General features: G+C 38.3%; 1 protein-coding gene across 4 annotated transcripts in view; it reads right to left on the bottom strand.

The window, feature by feature from the left end:
* The window catches only part of COL12A1 (collagen type XII alpha 1 chain), a 264,287-nt gene that overhangs the window by 80,551 nt on the left and 169,483 nt on the right, over positions 1 to 14,253 (bottom strand). For all 4 annotated transcript variants that reach the window (XR_012243891.1, XM_073626810.1, XM_073626812.1 and 1 more), the window contains 7 exons: positions 12,764 to 12,910; positions 12,048 to 12,122; positions 10,566 to 10,705; positions 10,180 to 10,303; positions 9,027 to 9,170; positions 6,377 to 6,541; positions 65 to 103 (listed from right to left, as the gene is read on the bottom strand). Coding sequence is in view for 3 of the 4 variants with exons in the window: in XM_073626810.1 (XP_073482911.1) it covers positions 65 to 103; positions 6,377 to 6,541; positions 9,027 to 9,170; positions 10,180 to 10,303; positions 10,566 to 10,705; positions 12,048 to 12,122; positions 12,764 to 12,910 (834 nt within the window). In the remaining variant the exon portion in view is untranslated. The remainder of the gene's footprint in view (positions 1 to 64; positions 104 to 6,376; positions 6,542 to 9,026; positions 9,171 to 10,179; positions 10,304 to 10,565; positions 10,706 to 12,047; positions 12,123 to 12,763; positions 12,911 to 14,253) is intronic.

Below are 14,253 nucleotides of genomic sequence, written 5' to 3' on the forward strand. Positions count from 1 at the left end.
AGTATAACTATACAGTGCAAAATTCATGAATCACACTTCTCAATAAGGATGTGACAGCTCTTACCCGGTGATGTGTATCCTTCAAGGTAAATAAGTGGGCAAGCTAAAAAAAAGATCAAGCATAAAAAGTGATGTCATCTTTTTACAGAAAACAATACATCATACAGTTTGGAACAAGTATTTGTAATGCAATATTAAAGAGTACAAAGGGATTAGTATATTAATTCAGCTTTCTCACAGCCAGAAGATACGACATAGATGACATGATGTACCTGTCAGTGCTATGCTTCTTTTATAAAAAAAAGCCACATTCACAATGTAAATGGAAGCTAAGATTACAAAAAAAGCACATAGTGTTCTTGTTATTGAAATTAATTTCATATTATGTCATTTATTGTGATCTTGAAGTCTGGGCTGATAAAAGTTTTTTTGGCATGTGAGAGATTCCTAGAAATAGTAGAAGCTCAACTTTGAATTGGATGCCTGCTTACTAGAATTCCTTTGGCAACTACTTGAAAGAAAGGTCAGCACGACCCTATCCATTTGTAACTGAACTATCAATTCAAATTTTTTTGTGGTTTTCTCTTTGAGAAATAAGCAGCCTAATTCAAAATGATAGCAATGTGATTTGAAATTCAGCTCAACGAAAGCAAACAAACTTCCTCGCTGGCAGTGTCAAATTATTTTTAAATATTTACATCAATTTCTCGGCTAACAGTAAAAAAAGTAATTTACTGGAGAAAAATATGATTATCACACAATAACACATGATCTAATCTCTATGCGTAAGTTGGATCCTAAAATATATTGTTGCCTGTTTTAGTATTAGCAAACTATTAAAGGTGTCTTATAATGTATTAACAACATGCAAGCCCAGGTCAGCCAGACAGGAATTTGTTGGCCCCTCTTTTTTCTATCCAGATGAATAGGAACATAGAGAAAGTTATCCAAAGGGGACATTTGTTCTCGTAACAACTGCCTAACTGGGCTTCGCTCTCTTTGGGGAAATGTCCTCCCACTTCCTGTTGTGTGTACAGGGAAATGTCCCCAGTGTAACACAGATGGCAAGCAAAAAACCCTAAAGTTTTTTATCCTAATGTGCCAAATAGTAAGGTTTCCTTATTCACTTATTTCTGAACACGTTAAATTAGTAGTACTTAGTAATGGAACTATAACTATTTCTTTTACATGAGCAATGGAAAAGGCTTTGACCAGATCTGAGATGATATCCTTAAATTATTCTTGTAAAAGTACTTTTACTCCACTGTGTTTCCATTCCCACATCTGCTTACATGAGGTTTTACACTGCCAAAAGAACGTTAAGCCAATCCCTGTATAACCCCCATCCACCTTCTGCCTCAGTTTTGTAAGCAAGAAGTACTTAACGTGGTTCTAAAGCCAGTAGTTTTTTTTTTACTCTAATACAGCCTCTGCTTTAAGGTAAAAAAAAAACTTCTGATTGCAGCTTTCCCCCTTATACTTAGCCTAATCTCAATCCAGTGCTGTGCATGAGAGCGGAGACGCTCTTAGCTATTTCCCATCTCATAGGCTCAGAGCCAGCAGCAGGGTCCATTGGCTGTCAAGCACAGCCAGTTAAGAGGGGGTGGAGTCAGGCTAAACCTACACTCTGTGTGCCTATGGACATACAGAGCTGGCTTGGGAGTGAGCCTGCATGAGTGCCGCTATAGCAAGCACCTTGCTATGGTGGGTTATCGGTGGGGGTAAGGAGCCAAGAGTGTCGGCGGGGGACCCAAGCAGAGGAGGATTGGGGCTGCTCTGTGCAAAACCATTGCACAGAGCAGGTATGTATGACATGTTTGTTATTTTAAAGAAAAAAATCAAGCATTTATGTCATTTTAAGGCCAAAAATCCAGGAGTAGGGGGCAGGAGTCAATGGACTTAATGAAAGAGATTTTATGGTAAGTACAAAGAATTGTTTTATCCTTATTGTCCATTGAGGGACACAGGAATGTAGGACACAGAACACAGGGATAAGAAAATAATTCTTACACATTTGGGATGTCCAAAAGCAGTTCAACTGTGGGGTGGAGAACAGCCACTGAGATGTAGAAATCCTACTACTGTATCTAAGTCAACAAAGGCTAGGCAAAAAAGGATAAAGCAAATAGGGAAATTGCCATGATCAAAGAAAGGTCACCTAAGATTAGTCTGATGTTTTAGACAAGGACAGGTAATTACCACTAAGGGGTAACTGCTGCCTGAAAGAATAGAGAACTTTAACTAACAATGCTGAGCAGAACCAATAATGTATATGAAAACAGGTGAAACAACAACTACCTTAACAGGACAATGAGATTTTTGGAGAAACTGCCAAGCTGGCCAACAAAAAAGGATGTTTCAGAGAACAATGGGGTGGCCCCTAAAAGTCGCACATCTAGGTGTCCTGGAGTGGTAAGTAGAATGGTAACTTCAGCCTGGACTCCAACCAGGCCACACCCCCAACATGTTTCCCTCTGCCCCCCGGAGCTTAGTCATGGGGATCTTTACTATGGTAAAGGCTGAAGCCTAGGATATCAAATCTTTGACTACAGGGAAAGTAAACTTCATCTTCATCTCCAAATACGGAAAGGTTTCTTCACAGTAAGAGCTGTGAAAATGTGGAATAGACTCCTTCCAGAGTTGGTTCTGGCCAGCTTAATAGATTGATTTAAGAAATGCCTGGATTATTTCCTAAATGTCCATAATATAACTGGGTACTAACATTTAGAGGTAAAGTTAATCCAGGGAAAATCGCCTCTCTGGATCAGGAAGGAATTTTTTCCCCTGCTGTAGCAAATTGGATCCTGCTTTTCTGGGGTTTTCTTTGCCTTCCTCTGGATCAACTGTGGGTATAGGATTGGGTATATGGGATTGTATGATATTTTTTATTTTATTTGTTTATTTATTTATTTTTATGGTAGAACTAGATGGACTTGTGTCTTTTTTCAGCCTATGTAACTTGGACAGACAAGGTACAGTATGTGGAACCAAAAAGACCAACCAGATAACAGCTGACGTGGAATACCCTTAACCCTTTATTCTAGGAAAGGAAAGATTATAAAATAATGTATGTCTAAATAAAAAAGCTATCTAGTTACAAGTGAAAGAATAAAGCGTATTTCCACTTTTACAGCCAAATTTGGATAATACCTATATTGTACAATACATTTTACACATTCTCATTCACATAGCATACCTTAAAAAAATATTTAAAATCAATGCTTACCATTAAAGATGCCCTTTTCTGAAAACTCAAGGACAGAAAAATCCTGTTTAGTACCCCTTTGTATGCAATGTTTAAGAGGGAACAGGGGAGTTTACCACAATTTATCATAATTAACCTCTTAGCGCCAACGCCTCCCGGCCCTTTAAGAGGTTATGGTGTTGGAAGGTGGGGTGCGGCTTAAGATCACGTGACCACGGCGGTCACGTGTCCTGAAAACTCCTGATTGCAACGGGCGACCGGGAGCTTTTGGTTAGGGGACGGTAACTGTGCTAGGAGCGCACAGCTCACGTGCTCTTAGCACAGGTGTATACAAAGCAATTCACGCAAATATGTGGCAACTCGGCGCTAAGCACCAAGCGTCGAGAGGCTGCATATTTGCGTCCGGCCAGCGCCAAGGGGTTAAACATGAGTGTATTGTGCTGCTAGATCTTGTTTTTAGTTGTAAACTAAATTTGAACACTGTTTGTCCTAACAAGGGGTTAAAGATCCAGGACTTCTGGAAATGAGGGAGACTGAGCATATGCCTGTAGGTTTGCTCCCAAGAAACATCTAAAATGTACAAGTAACATATAGTGGCATTTTCACAAATTTGACTGCAAAAGTGGAAATACACTATAAGTGGAAACACTTAACCCTTGAATTTAAGGAGAGGGTATTCCTTAAAATGAAAGGATGTACCTCACAGATAAGTAACCCCTCAAGAGATATGCATGAATATATTAGCCCTTTCAGCAGTAATCTAAACACAGAGATGGATGAGAACCATAGGCTGAAAAAAGAAGGTAGCAATCCCAAATTATTTTAAAGGAAAGACTGCAGTGATCTACTGTACTTATATTAAAGGAGACTTTCCAACTCTTACCCAAGAGTATTCCATACTACAAGTCGCCTAAACATTTAATAAATACATACTCTAGGAATCATGAAAGCTGTGTAATGAGCAAAATTTGTTCCATAAGAGCTAAACGAAGGAATGTATGTACTAGCACTTGGAACAATACTCTGATAGGGTCTGGGTCTCTATTTTCCAGCAGGTAGATCCCTTGAAGGTCTTCAGGTTAACACTATCCCACTGAGGGGGAACTCTGCAGCTGGCTAAGAGAATACCTTCACTGTTGATCTTATAAATAGTACAGGACTTCTTGATAACTATGTCTTGGGAGGGGAAAAGGAGTCTGACAAGCATTACCCTCACTGTTTAAAAGTGGAAACATCAGATGCAGAAAGCTAGAAGCAATACTCAAGTCAGCGCAGACTATGAAGAGACCATCGCCAAGTCAGTTCCAAAACAGCCCTATGCCAGTAACAGCAGTGTAAATTAGAGTATCAAAGATTCCCTATAAAGTTGAGTCATATGAAACGTGTTGAAATACAAGCTCTTCAGGAGAAGGTTGTATGACTCAGGGTTTAAATAACAGATGGTAAAAGGAGCCTCAGGCACACTTAGCGGTGGAGGTCCAGTAGGGTCATAATTGGATTCTGTTGTGGAAGGCGCAGGAACAGGCTTAGAACCCTTGCAAGCAGATCGATGCTTAATTGTGCACAGATTGATAAAAATGATGAGGTGGATATTAAGGGTCTTGTGAAAATATGGGTCTCCGCCTCACACAGTGCAGCTGTATAACACTCTGGTAAGCATGAACCTCTAACAACAGGGGTCCCAGGATCTATGTGCAGGCTACAGATCCTTCTGGGAACTGTGCCCAGCACTGGACTAACACAGTACACAGATGTCTAGAAGGTGTCATAATGTAATGTCCGGGGCCTGAAAGTCATATTTCAGGTTAACTCACAAATTCTGGTCCAGCAGGGTCCGGGATGGCCTCCAAAGCTGTTGCTGAGGATATGCCAATCCAGATAGCTGCTGTGTAGACACAAGATTAAGCAGAGTTTTTCAAAATCTTGACTGAAGTTACGGAAGAAAATATGTCAATGGTGATCTCAAATACAGATAATATAAAAATATAAAATTATAGTTAGAGTGTTTCTCAAAATATCTGATAAAATGGTATCCAACCTCCTAGGACACTAGTAAACAATTGAAACATGACAGTTGGAGTTGAGGTCATGAGTGTCATGGTTATGCAGTAATGTGTGTCTGTCAGCTCACTTTTCCTCCTGTGTTCACCTTTAGAGGCCAGCCACCCTCACCTGACTGTTTAAATAATCTTTCCTCAGCATAGCTACACCCCTGCCTCTAATTAGGAACACTATATTAACTTGGGCATTGCAAGCCAACCTTGCTGATCAACCACTCTGTGTTAGCTTTTGTGTGTACTTGCTGTGTTTCCTATGTCTGATTCCAGTTACTGACCTTGGCCTGTTCTCGACTATCCCTGTCTGCTTGTGACCCTGACCTTTGGCGTATTATGTTTATCCTTGTCTGCTAGTCACCCCGACATTTGGCTTATCCCTTTACTATCCTTGCTGTTCCAGCCTGCTACCTCCTTCCTCTTCTCCTGTAGTCTACCGTGAGCTGTGAGACCCTGGGGGCAGCGACCTGGAGCCAGACTGCAGCGCAGTCCATCCTCAGCACTAGAGGCTCTGGTGAACACCTGTTGGCTCTTAGACTCCGCGCCCTGGGGAATCTATGCTCTAGCTCCCAGTGGGCTCTGTGATAGTCATCCAGTAGACCTGCTTCCTGAACCTCCCAGGGTTCAATCCACAGCAGTCACTCCTAGGGTCCACTACCTTAGCGGTGCACTCCTGACTACCACGGAATGCATCTGTTACCTGGTCTCAGGTGACTAGACAGTGGGGTTGGGGCTGGCTTAAAACATTTTTTGTTTGCCAGTTTCCAAACCTTCTGTAAATGGCAGTTTAATCCAAATGTCTAAGTAATACCAAATTCCTGTGTTCATCAATGGACGATAAAAAATCAGATTTTATAGAAAGAAACATTTTATCATGCTGAAAAATGTTTACTATTTCATTGCACATAAAGTCCAGTTTTTTATTCTCTCACTTATCTTGACACATCTGCTTCTTCTCCCTTTACTAAATAATTGTCAGTGTATTTGAATGAAATCATATTCCATGAATGTAAATTGGCTTACTATCTATTTGATCATCTATACAGCTATGGTATAGACTGTTTTGTTTGTATACGTTTTTGTGTAACACAATCATTTGTTCAGTGTTTGAACTCACTTGAAGTTGCTGTCTCACACACAAATGTGATCAGATTATCTTCAATCTTCTCAAAAGCATCAAAGTCATCGACAATGAATACATGGCGATCACTTGGTTTACTGCCTATATTACGGAGCTCATTATAATCCACATCAGCTACTCCGATGACAAAAACACTGAAACCTGAAAATGATATAAAGCATTGTTAACATAATAATAATAATAAAATTATACAGTAATAATGATATTTAGCAATAAAAAAAATTTTGGTGGGGCACCACAGACACTGGAAAACATATGTGCATGCATATGAGGGCACTTGCATTAAATTAATGCTGCTATTTTGCTTCAGGAAAGAAAATGATCGCTTTAACTTGAAGCGGTCTTAAAGAAACAATGTAATGAAATAAATGTGTTGCCTCTCAAGCTGTTCAACTAAAGTCACATAGCTGCACTAAGTATGCAGATCAGGAATTATGACTTGACTCTGACCTAGCCAGCTGCATGTCTGTTGAATTAAGCCAGAGACATCCAAGAAACTAGCATTTTTGTAGGTGATCCTCAATGGCAGCTTAGATGTTTTCTTTAAATTAAATCTAGGAACTATGACTTAGAAAATGATCACAGTGATATGCAGCAGTGCTAGTCCTTAATGATGCACATACACCAAACTAAAATCTACCTCTTGTGGGGATGCTAATGGGTTGTATTCACTGCTTTGTTTTTAATAATTTTATGAAAACCCATCTGGGAATTATAAGTAGTTGCTCGGTCATTCAACTTATTGGCAAACTACCCAAATTGAGAGCTTGGGGTCGATCTTGCTTTTAATAACCCAATTAGATGTGAAGAAATGAAAAGGCTTAACCTTAACCAAGACTATTATTACACAAGCACTGTTACTAAAGCAGTGTTTGTATATATGGTCTAACTTATAATATTGACTCAATACACAATTAAAAATGCATATACTGTATATATTGTGACAGTATGAGAAAATATGACACAGGTTTCGCATTTCAGGTAATTGTGATGTTCCAGACCGGTGTTTCTGAGCATAGAATCTGTGTATTTGGCTTTCTCTGGATTTTGCAGCTTTGGATTGGAACATCATGTGCCCGGGTTTTGCTAGACACTTTCAACCTGGTTGAGTACATAGGCGTGCAGTGTTGTTATATACTCAGGTCTGAGAATAGCTCAGGGCTCCCAGTTTGGAGAGAGGGGGAGACAAAAAGTCTTATTGATAGGGTCAGTGGGCCAAGCCAGAAGCCAAAAGACAGAGGGTCTCAGTTCCAGGAATCAGGTCGGCTCCTATCAGGGTGTCAGTCGAACTCTGATCCATAGGCCAGAGATGGGCTGTGCAGCAGGGTGCTGTGACTAAAGGCCAGAGAGCCAAGTAGCTGGACAACACAGTCAGAGAGACTGTTAAGAGGTGCAGCGTGGTACTGCAGTTGAAGCTGAGTGAGCTTAGGAGCCAGGTGGCTTGACATTTTCCATTGCTGAAGCTGGAAAAAATCCCCCACATGGGAAACTTTATATTGGATTGCCGCTTTGTTTTCTGCTGTTTTAATTAAAGTGGGCTACCAGGCCCTTAAATATAGTTCCTGTCTACTGTGGACTCACTGTATAAACACATCTACCACGGAAGCTACCTCCTCGTGTCACAATATATTTTATATATATACTGTATATATACTGTATATACAATTCAGTTCATGCTGTGTAAAAATATTCCATAATGCCTACTTCCATAGATCCATAAATTGTTAGATGTTATAAAAACATTGGGCATAATTTTTATTTGTGCCAACACAAATCAAATCAACCATGAGACTACAAATAAGAAAGATCTTTTTTACACAAAAAAAGCTAATCAAACCACAGATTTACTTAGTTCTACTTGTAAGGAAAAGTAAACAAACTTTCTACATTCCTATTAGTTATAATAATAATATAGCTATTAGCATGCTGTTTATACAGACATAGGTGCAACAACCATTTTCACATATTACACTGCGATTACTAGTTTTGCCATGAGTTGGTAGTAGTGTTAAAAGTGGCAAACTTCAGGCAGGGAGCTTTTTCTCATTTTTAGGTTGGTAAAAAAAAAAAAAAGTTACTTCTGCTAAGGTTGATCCTACATCCGGATCACTGCTCTTTACATTAAAAATCATACTTTTAATCACACCCATTAGCACCATAGAGCTAGTCATATGGCTTAAGATAAAGAGTTCTTCACTCAACTTGTAGTAAGAAAGAAAGAATTGCAACAGCTAATTGACAGTATATGGTGTCAGAAGGAACAGGGTAAGTTTATCTACATAGCTCTCTATACCACTGTTTCAGCTGCACAGCTGGAGGGCTTCCTTTTAACGTAAGTCTTTCACAATGTTCTAGTATGTGGTGCATATTGCCTTGCAGGGGGGAACTTTTTTTGTCTTTCCTAGAGTTTGCTACAGCTTTAAACTGGTATTCCTCCTATAAATATTAATTGTGGGTGGACTGATACTGTAAACTACATCCTGCAAGAGTGTGTTCAATCTTGTGATTGTGAGACAGTTTATATGTTCTTATAACTTACTGGATAGAAGACACAATTCTGTTAAGAAAAGAAACTGTTTTGTTTTTATTTTAGCAGCCAGAAAGCGCAGGTTTGCTGCATGCTTACCAGAGTGTTGTATATCCATGGCATACTTTTTCACATCATCTTGAGATCTTCCATCAGTGACCACAACGAGCACCTTAGGAACAGACCGTCTCATTCCATTTTCCACAGTTATAACCTTTTCACGGACAAACTTAAGTGCTTTTCCTGTAAAAGGGCAAACAAATATTGTATCATTATTATTGTCCTATGTGTGGATGTTATTTGTAACCCCTTAGACACAGCTCTATTCATTAAAATCTTGTAAACTGGAGTAAGAAGACTGCAGTCTTTAAGCACCAATACATAAAGATCCATGTTGAATTTAATCATCTCTTAATAATCATACCTTCTATGAGGAAACGGGTTAAAGAGAAACTACACTGTACCTGAGCACCACAAACCAAAAGTGCTATTTAATTAATCATTAATATTCAAAGCAAATTCACCCATCATCCATGTCTCCATTCTTTTTTGGCTATATGTCTATGGATCACAGGAGTGCAGTTTGATCTGCACTCCTGTGGCCCATTTTTAGCCAACAGCAGGCTAACATCCACTGTCAGCTGGTCCAGGCTGGGGAAAGATCCTGACTTTACAGTTGAAATCCACCCAGACTCCTGGACCAGCGGCTAGCTCAGGTTCTCAGCTGCGCAGCTGGGAGACTGAGCCAGCCACTTCCTCCCCTCCAAAGCAGAGGGAAAAACTGAGCGATCTGAATCCACCTAGGTGAGTATACGGGGTTTTTTTTGTTAATCTCATACTTCTCTTTTAATACCTGATCAGGAGGATGTTTTAAATTCATAATGTGAAATTCATAATGTGAGTGGCAAAGTGTGAAAAAAAGATCCTCATTAAATCTATATAGCAAGCTAAAAACCCAACAAAAACTTTTGTGTGATCCAGATAGACTAGAGAATGGGTAAGAACTACTGTCAGATATTAAAAACTGTGTTCTAGTTGAAGAGGTTTCACCCACTTCCTGTTCCTTCTTACACACATCACCTGCACTGAAAGTGAGACAAAGTTGAGACTCAGACAGCAATACAAACTTACCATTACAGCTAACATTTAGTTTATGCCTGACCTCTCTTGGGACCTGTTACACAGTGTTTCCAGCCCTCCAACCACTGTCTCAAAAAAAAGACAGAAAGAAAAAATGCAGTCTGTACGGTACCTGTCTTTGTGTTTCCTCCTTTGTATCGGATATTAGCAAGCGCTCCCAGGGCTTGTGATTTTTCTGCATAGGTATTCAGCTTAAATTCAGTTTGGGCATCATCACTGAACTGCACGAAAGATACCTGTAGAAAAAAAAGACATTCATTATTTTGAAGCATTTTTTAGTTAGGATTTTTAAACATACCTGGATAAAAACCAAGAGTATATATATTTTTGTTACATCATTATTATTTTGTCCTTGGTTTCTCCTAGGCTTGATAGAAGCACTATCCTGCCCTCTACTGGGTACAATATTGGAACCTCCATCTGCTACTAAATATTACTGACAAGTTCAACCTACTTTTTTATTTCTTCTGTGCTGATTTATATTACTGTTATTCTCACCTGGATTCCAGCTGGATTGATGACATCAAATGCTCCAATGGTATTAAAAATGAACTGGCGTACTTTGTTGAAGTTATCATCACCAATACTCCAGGAGCTGTCAATCAGAAAAACTATATCTGCTTTTGCACCTTTGCACACTAAAGAACAAAAAATAATGAACATCAATAATCTGGTTATTCTATCTAGTGTTTTTTTTAATACATCAGTTAGAAAAATATTTATTTAACTTAAGAGACAACACAGTTAGAAAGAAATGAAATACTGTATATTATATCAGAATTTATTAGAGAGCCCTTCTCAGAGCAAGAAAGAAAGCCACAAAAAAGTAATGATACCAGTATGGGACTTTTCCACAAAACCAGTACCCAAAAAGGTAGTGCAGTAATACAGCCATAAATAAAAATGACCCAAGAAAAAATGAGAATTAAAAAAAGTCTATTTTCCCCAATAGTTTTTAAACAAACAAAAAAACATCCAATGGTAAAAAGAAAAATGCATCAATGTTTGATCTTGCAATAGGATGGGGTTATCAGGAATAAGAGGTCCCAGTACATGACAAAGAGGACATGATCTCTTAAACTATTTGAACACTTACTTAACAAACTGGTGAATAGAGGATTGTTTTCTTTATTTTAAATAAAGTTAGTTTCTCTACTTGTTCACCCAGCGCAAGGTGGACCAAACCCCTTTACTACTTGTAGGTAAAGATTATTAATTTACTAGAAAATTACTACTTATCCATAGCACCAATTTGGGGCATTATTGATTCAAAAGAGTTAAATCCCCACCGTGTTGGCATTTTAAAAAGAGGGCCCTGCTTTTAGGCCCTGCCTCTTGAAGTACCCAACCAATGCTAGGGCATGCCTACTGGTATTACCATAGCAGTGGGTCCACATGACTGCTGTTATCAAGATACTAGTCATAATGATTGTTTTGCTACACTAACATAATTTAGAAGAGTTGAAGAATTTGTTTTATTTTTGCTCATAAAACTTAGTTGTGTATGCTATAAAATGCCAGGATATTCACAGTAATACTCAACAGGCTGCCTGCTTAAAATAACACTTGCCAAGTCCTATGTGTATTTATATACCTGGGTTCAATTGGCAGGGTCTTATAACAGAGCAAATTGGGAAGCTATCCATAGAAAATAGCCAGAAAGAGCTTTGTGCAATCACCCATATCATTCCTGATTGGCTTCTACGAATGGCTGCCCATTGATCATTATTATATAACATTTTATATATTAGCTATCTAACATCAATTTTTTTTTTACACAGTGATTAAAGTCAAATAAACACAATACATATTATTAATACATGCCATTTAACAGTCTTGATGCCAAAAGAAACATGAAGAATGACTACATAAAGGCAAATTTCATGTGGTGTAAAATCAGGCACAGGCTTATGTGTCCCAGTTTTTCTGATAATGCGTTGGGAGGTATGTGAGTTAGTAACAAAATAGCATAATACAAACCTTCGCGTGCAGGAGGTATTGTGGGAGGTGGAGGAGGAGCAGGAGGTTCTGTAGGTGCCTCTGTTGGTTTTATCACTATATATATAAAAATAAACATATGAGTTAATAATGGCAAAGTGATGACATTATAAAAAACACCAGTAAAAGTATAAACCAATGACTGTTTAATACCCAAACAGCATCTTGTCAGGAAGACAATTACACTGTAATGTAAATGCTTACAATTTTGCTTACTTAACCCAAATAATGGAATAATCACAAATGTCATATTACATTTTAAAACTATTTAAAACTAATTATAGCTTAAAACAGAAACCATTCATGCGTCAAAAAGCTTTATGGCTCTGGTATGCAACAATATATTATACATACACATAAATGTACTGTAGGCAAGTTACGGAAAATAGGCTAATATGCAAGATTTTTTAAGAGTACTCTGGAGCAGAACATTAGATCTTGGCATAGTAGTGTGGAGCTCTTAGCGCCAAGAACAAGGGGAAATTATAACATTGGCGCAATGGCACCAAAAGTAACAGCTCCTAAAAAATGATTGATCCACTCCAAAATTTATGAAAATGTACAATATGAAGAATATGAACTCTTCAAAGCACAATAAGACAACATCAAGGGAATAATCCCAATTTTCTGATGGTTTAGGGAATGTTACTAATTTACATTTGCTCATTATGAACACTTCAATAGAAATATTTACTTACATGTTCGTTCTTTGGTTGAAACCCCTCTTCCCTCAAGGTTCGGAGTTTGCACAAAAACTGTGACTGAGTAATCTGTGTCAGGGTTCAGTCCATTAAAACAGTTTGATGACTCAGAGCCAGTCACTGTTATTTCTTGCCCACGTGATCCTGTATAAAATCATAAACCAAGATCAATGGATCTGCATTTAGAAATTAGTGCTAGGATGGAAGCTGGAATAAAACATGTTTATAATTTAACATAAACATAACTAAAGATAAAATCAAGTATAACAGTGAATGATACAATTCTATAGTGTATTGATGTTCTAAAACCCCAGTGATTTTTTTTTTTTTTTTTTTGTTAAAAGTACATATCTAGAGCTGATATTATCCAGGATATTAAACTTTAGACTGCTATGTAAAATTATTGCATTCCAAAGAAACAGTGTATTTAGTATTTTAGTAAATAAATCCCAATTACAGAGAAAGCATCTAATGATCTTTTTATTGAATTATTTTACTGAATGTTTTAATTGTCAGTGTTATTGCAAATAGTCTTTTTAGCCCTCCCACTTGGCTATAAGTCAGTTACTGCCTATGTTTGGAAATAAAGACAGTGGTGAAATGAGTATTATAGCAAAAGAAAATAGAGCAGGGCTTACACCACTCAGTCCATAAGGACTGACATCTTAAGGCACATTTCCCTATGCTATAAGAATCATCTTCCCATCCCCATTCAGAGAGCCTGTGTTATTCATACAGTAGAAGCACTGAAGCTGTAGTAGGACTTCTAAATTTTGTGGATCAGGCAGGAAAGAACAGGCATAGTCAAGCTCTTTTAAAGAGAGATCCAGATGGCCCTTTAGATGTATTAACCCCACTCAACCATAAGATTATGACGGCTGGGGTGGAGGTGCAGGACCAAGTGGATTATGACTAAAAGTAGAAGAATTGACACAAGGGACATATATTAACTGTAACTTGTGTCCCTTATGCTTATTTTCTATATGAGTTTTGGCAGCACTTAGGCTTTAAGATCCTCTGTGTTATAAAATAGCAGTAGTGTCACACATAAAGCAAGAAAGCAAAGGAAGTCTTGCTGTGCTTACCATGAAAATAAAATGGTCTACAAACTGAAATGGGGAGAACAACACTTTAGCAACACACTAGATACAAATAGACAGCACAGAGGCCTAATGGTTAGCACTTATGCTATGCAGCAATGGGGTCCTTGGTTTGAAACTTGGCCAGGCACTATCTGCACTGAGTTTGCATTGCTTCCTGTACATTTCTTGAGGTATTCTGGTTTCCTCCCACACTCCAAAGACATGCTGTTAGGTTAATTGTTTCCTGCCCAATGGCTCTAGAGTGTGTGTAAATCGGCTATGCACACGTGTTATCACATTCTGCACTGCAATGGCAAGAGGTTGAGGAAACACCTGGCAACCTATGTAAAAACATGTGCCAATAATATTCTATGAAAAAAGGCTCTCAGGTGTATCAGACATGGT

Source organism: Aquarana catesbeiana, linkage group LG04 (genome assembly GCF_042186555.1).
Source record: "Aquarana catesbeiana isolate 2022-GZ linkage group LG04, ASM4218655v1, whole genome shotgun sequence".
Taxonomy (NCBI): Eukaryota; Metazoa; Chordata; class Amphibia; order Anura; family Ranidae; genus Aquarana; species Aquarana catesbeiana.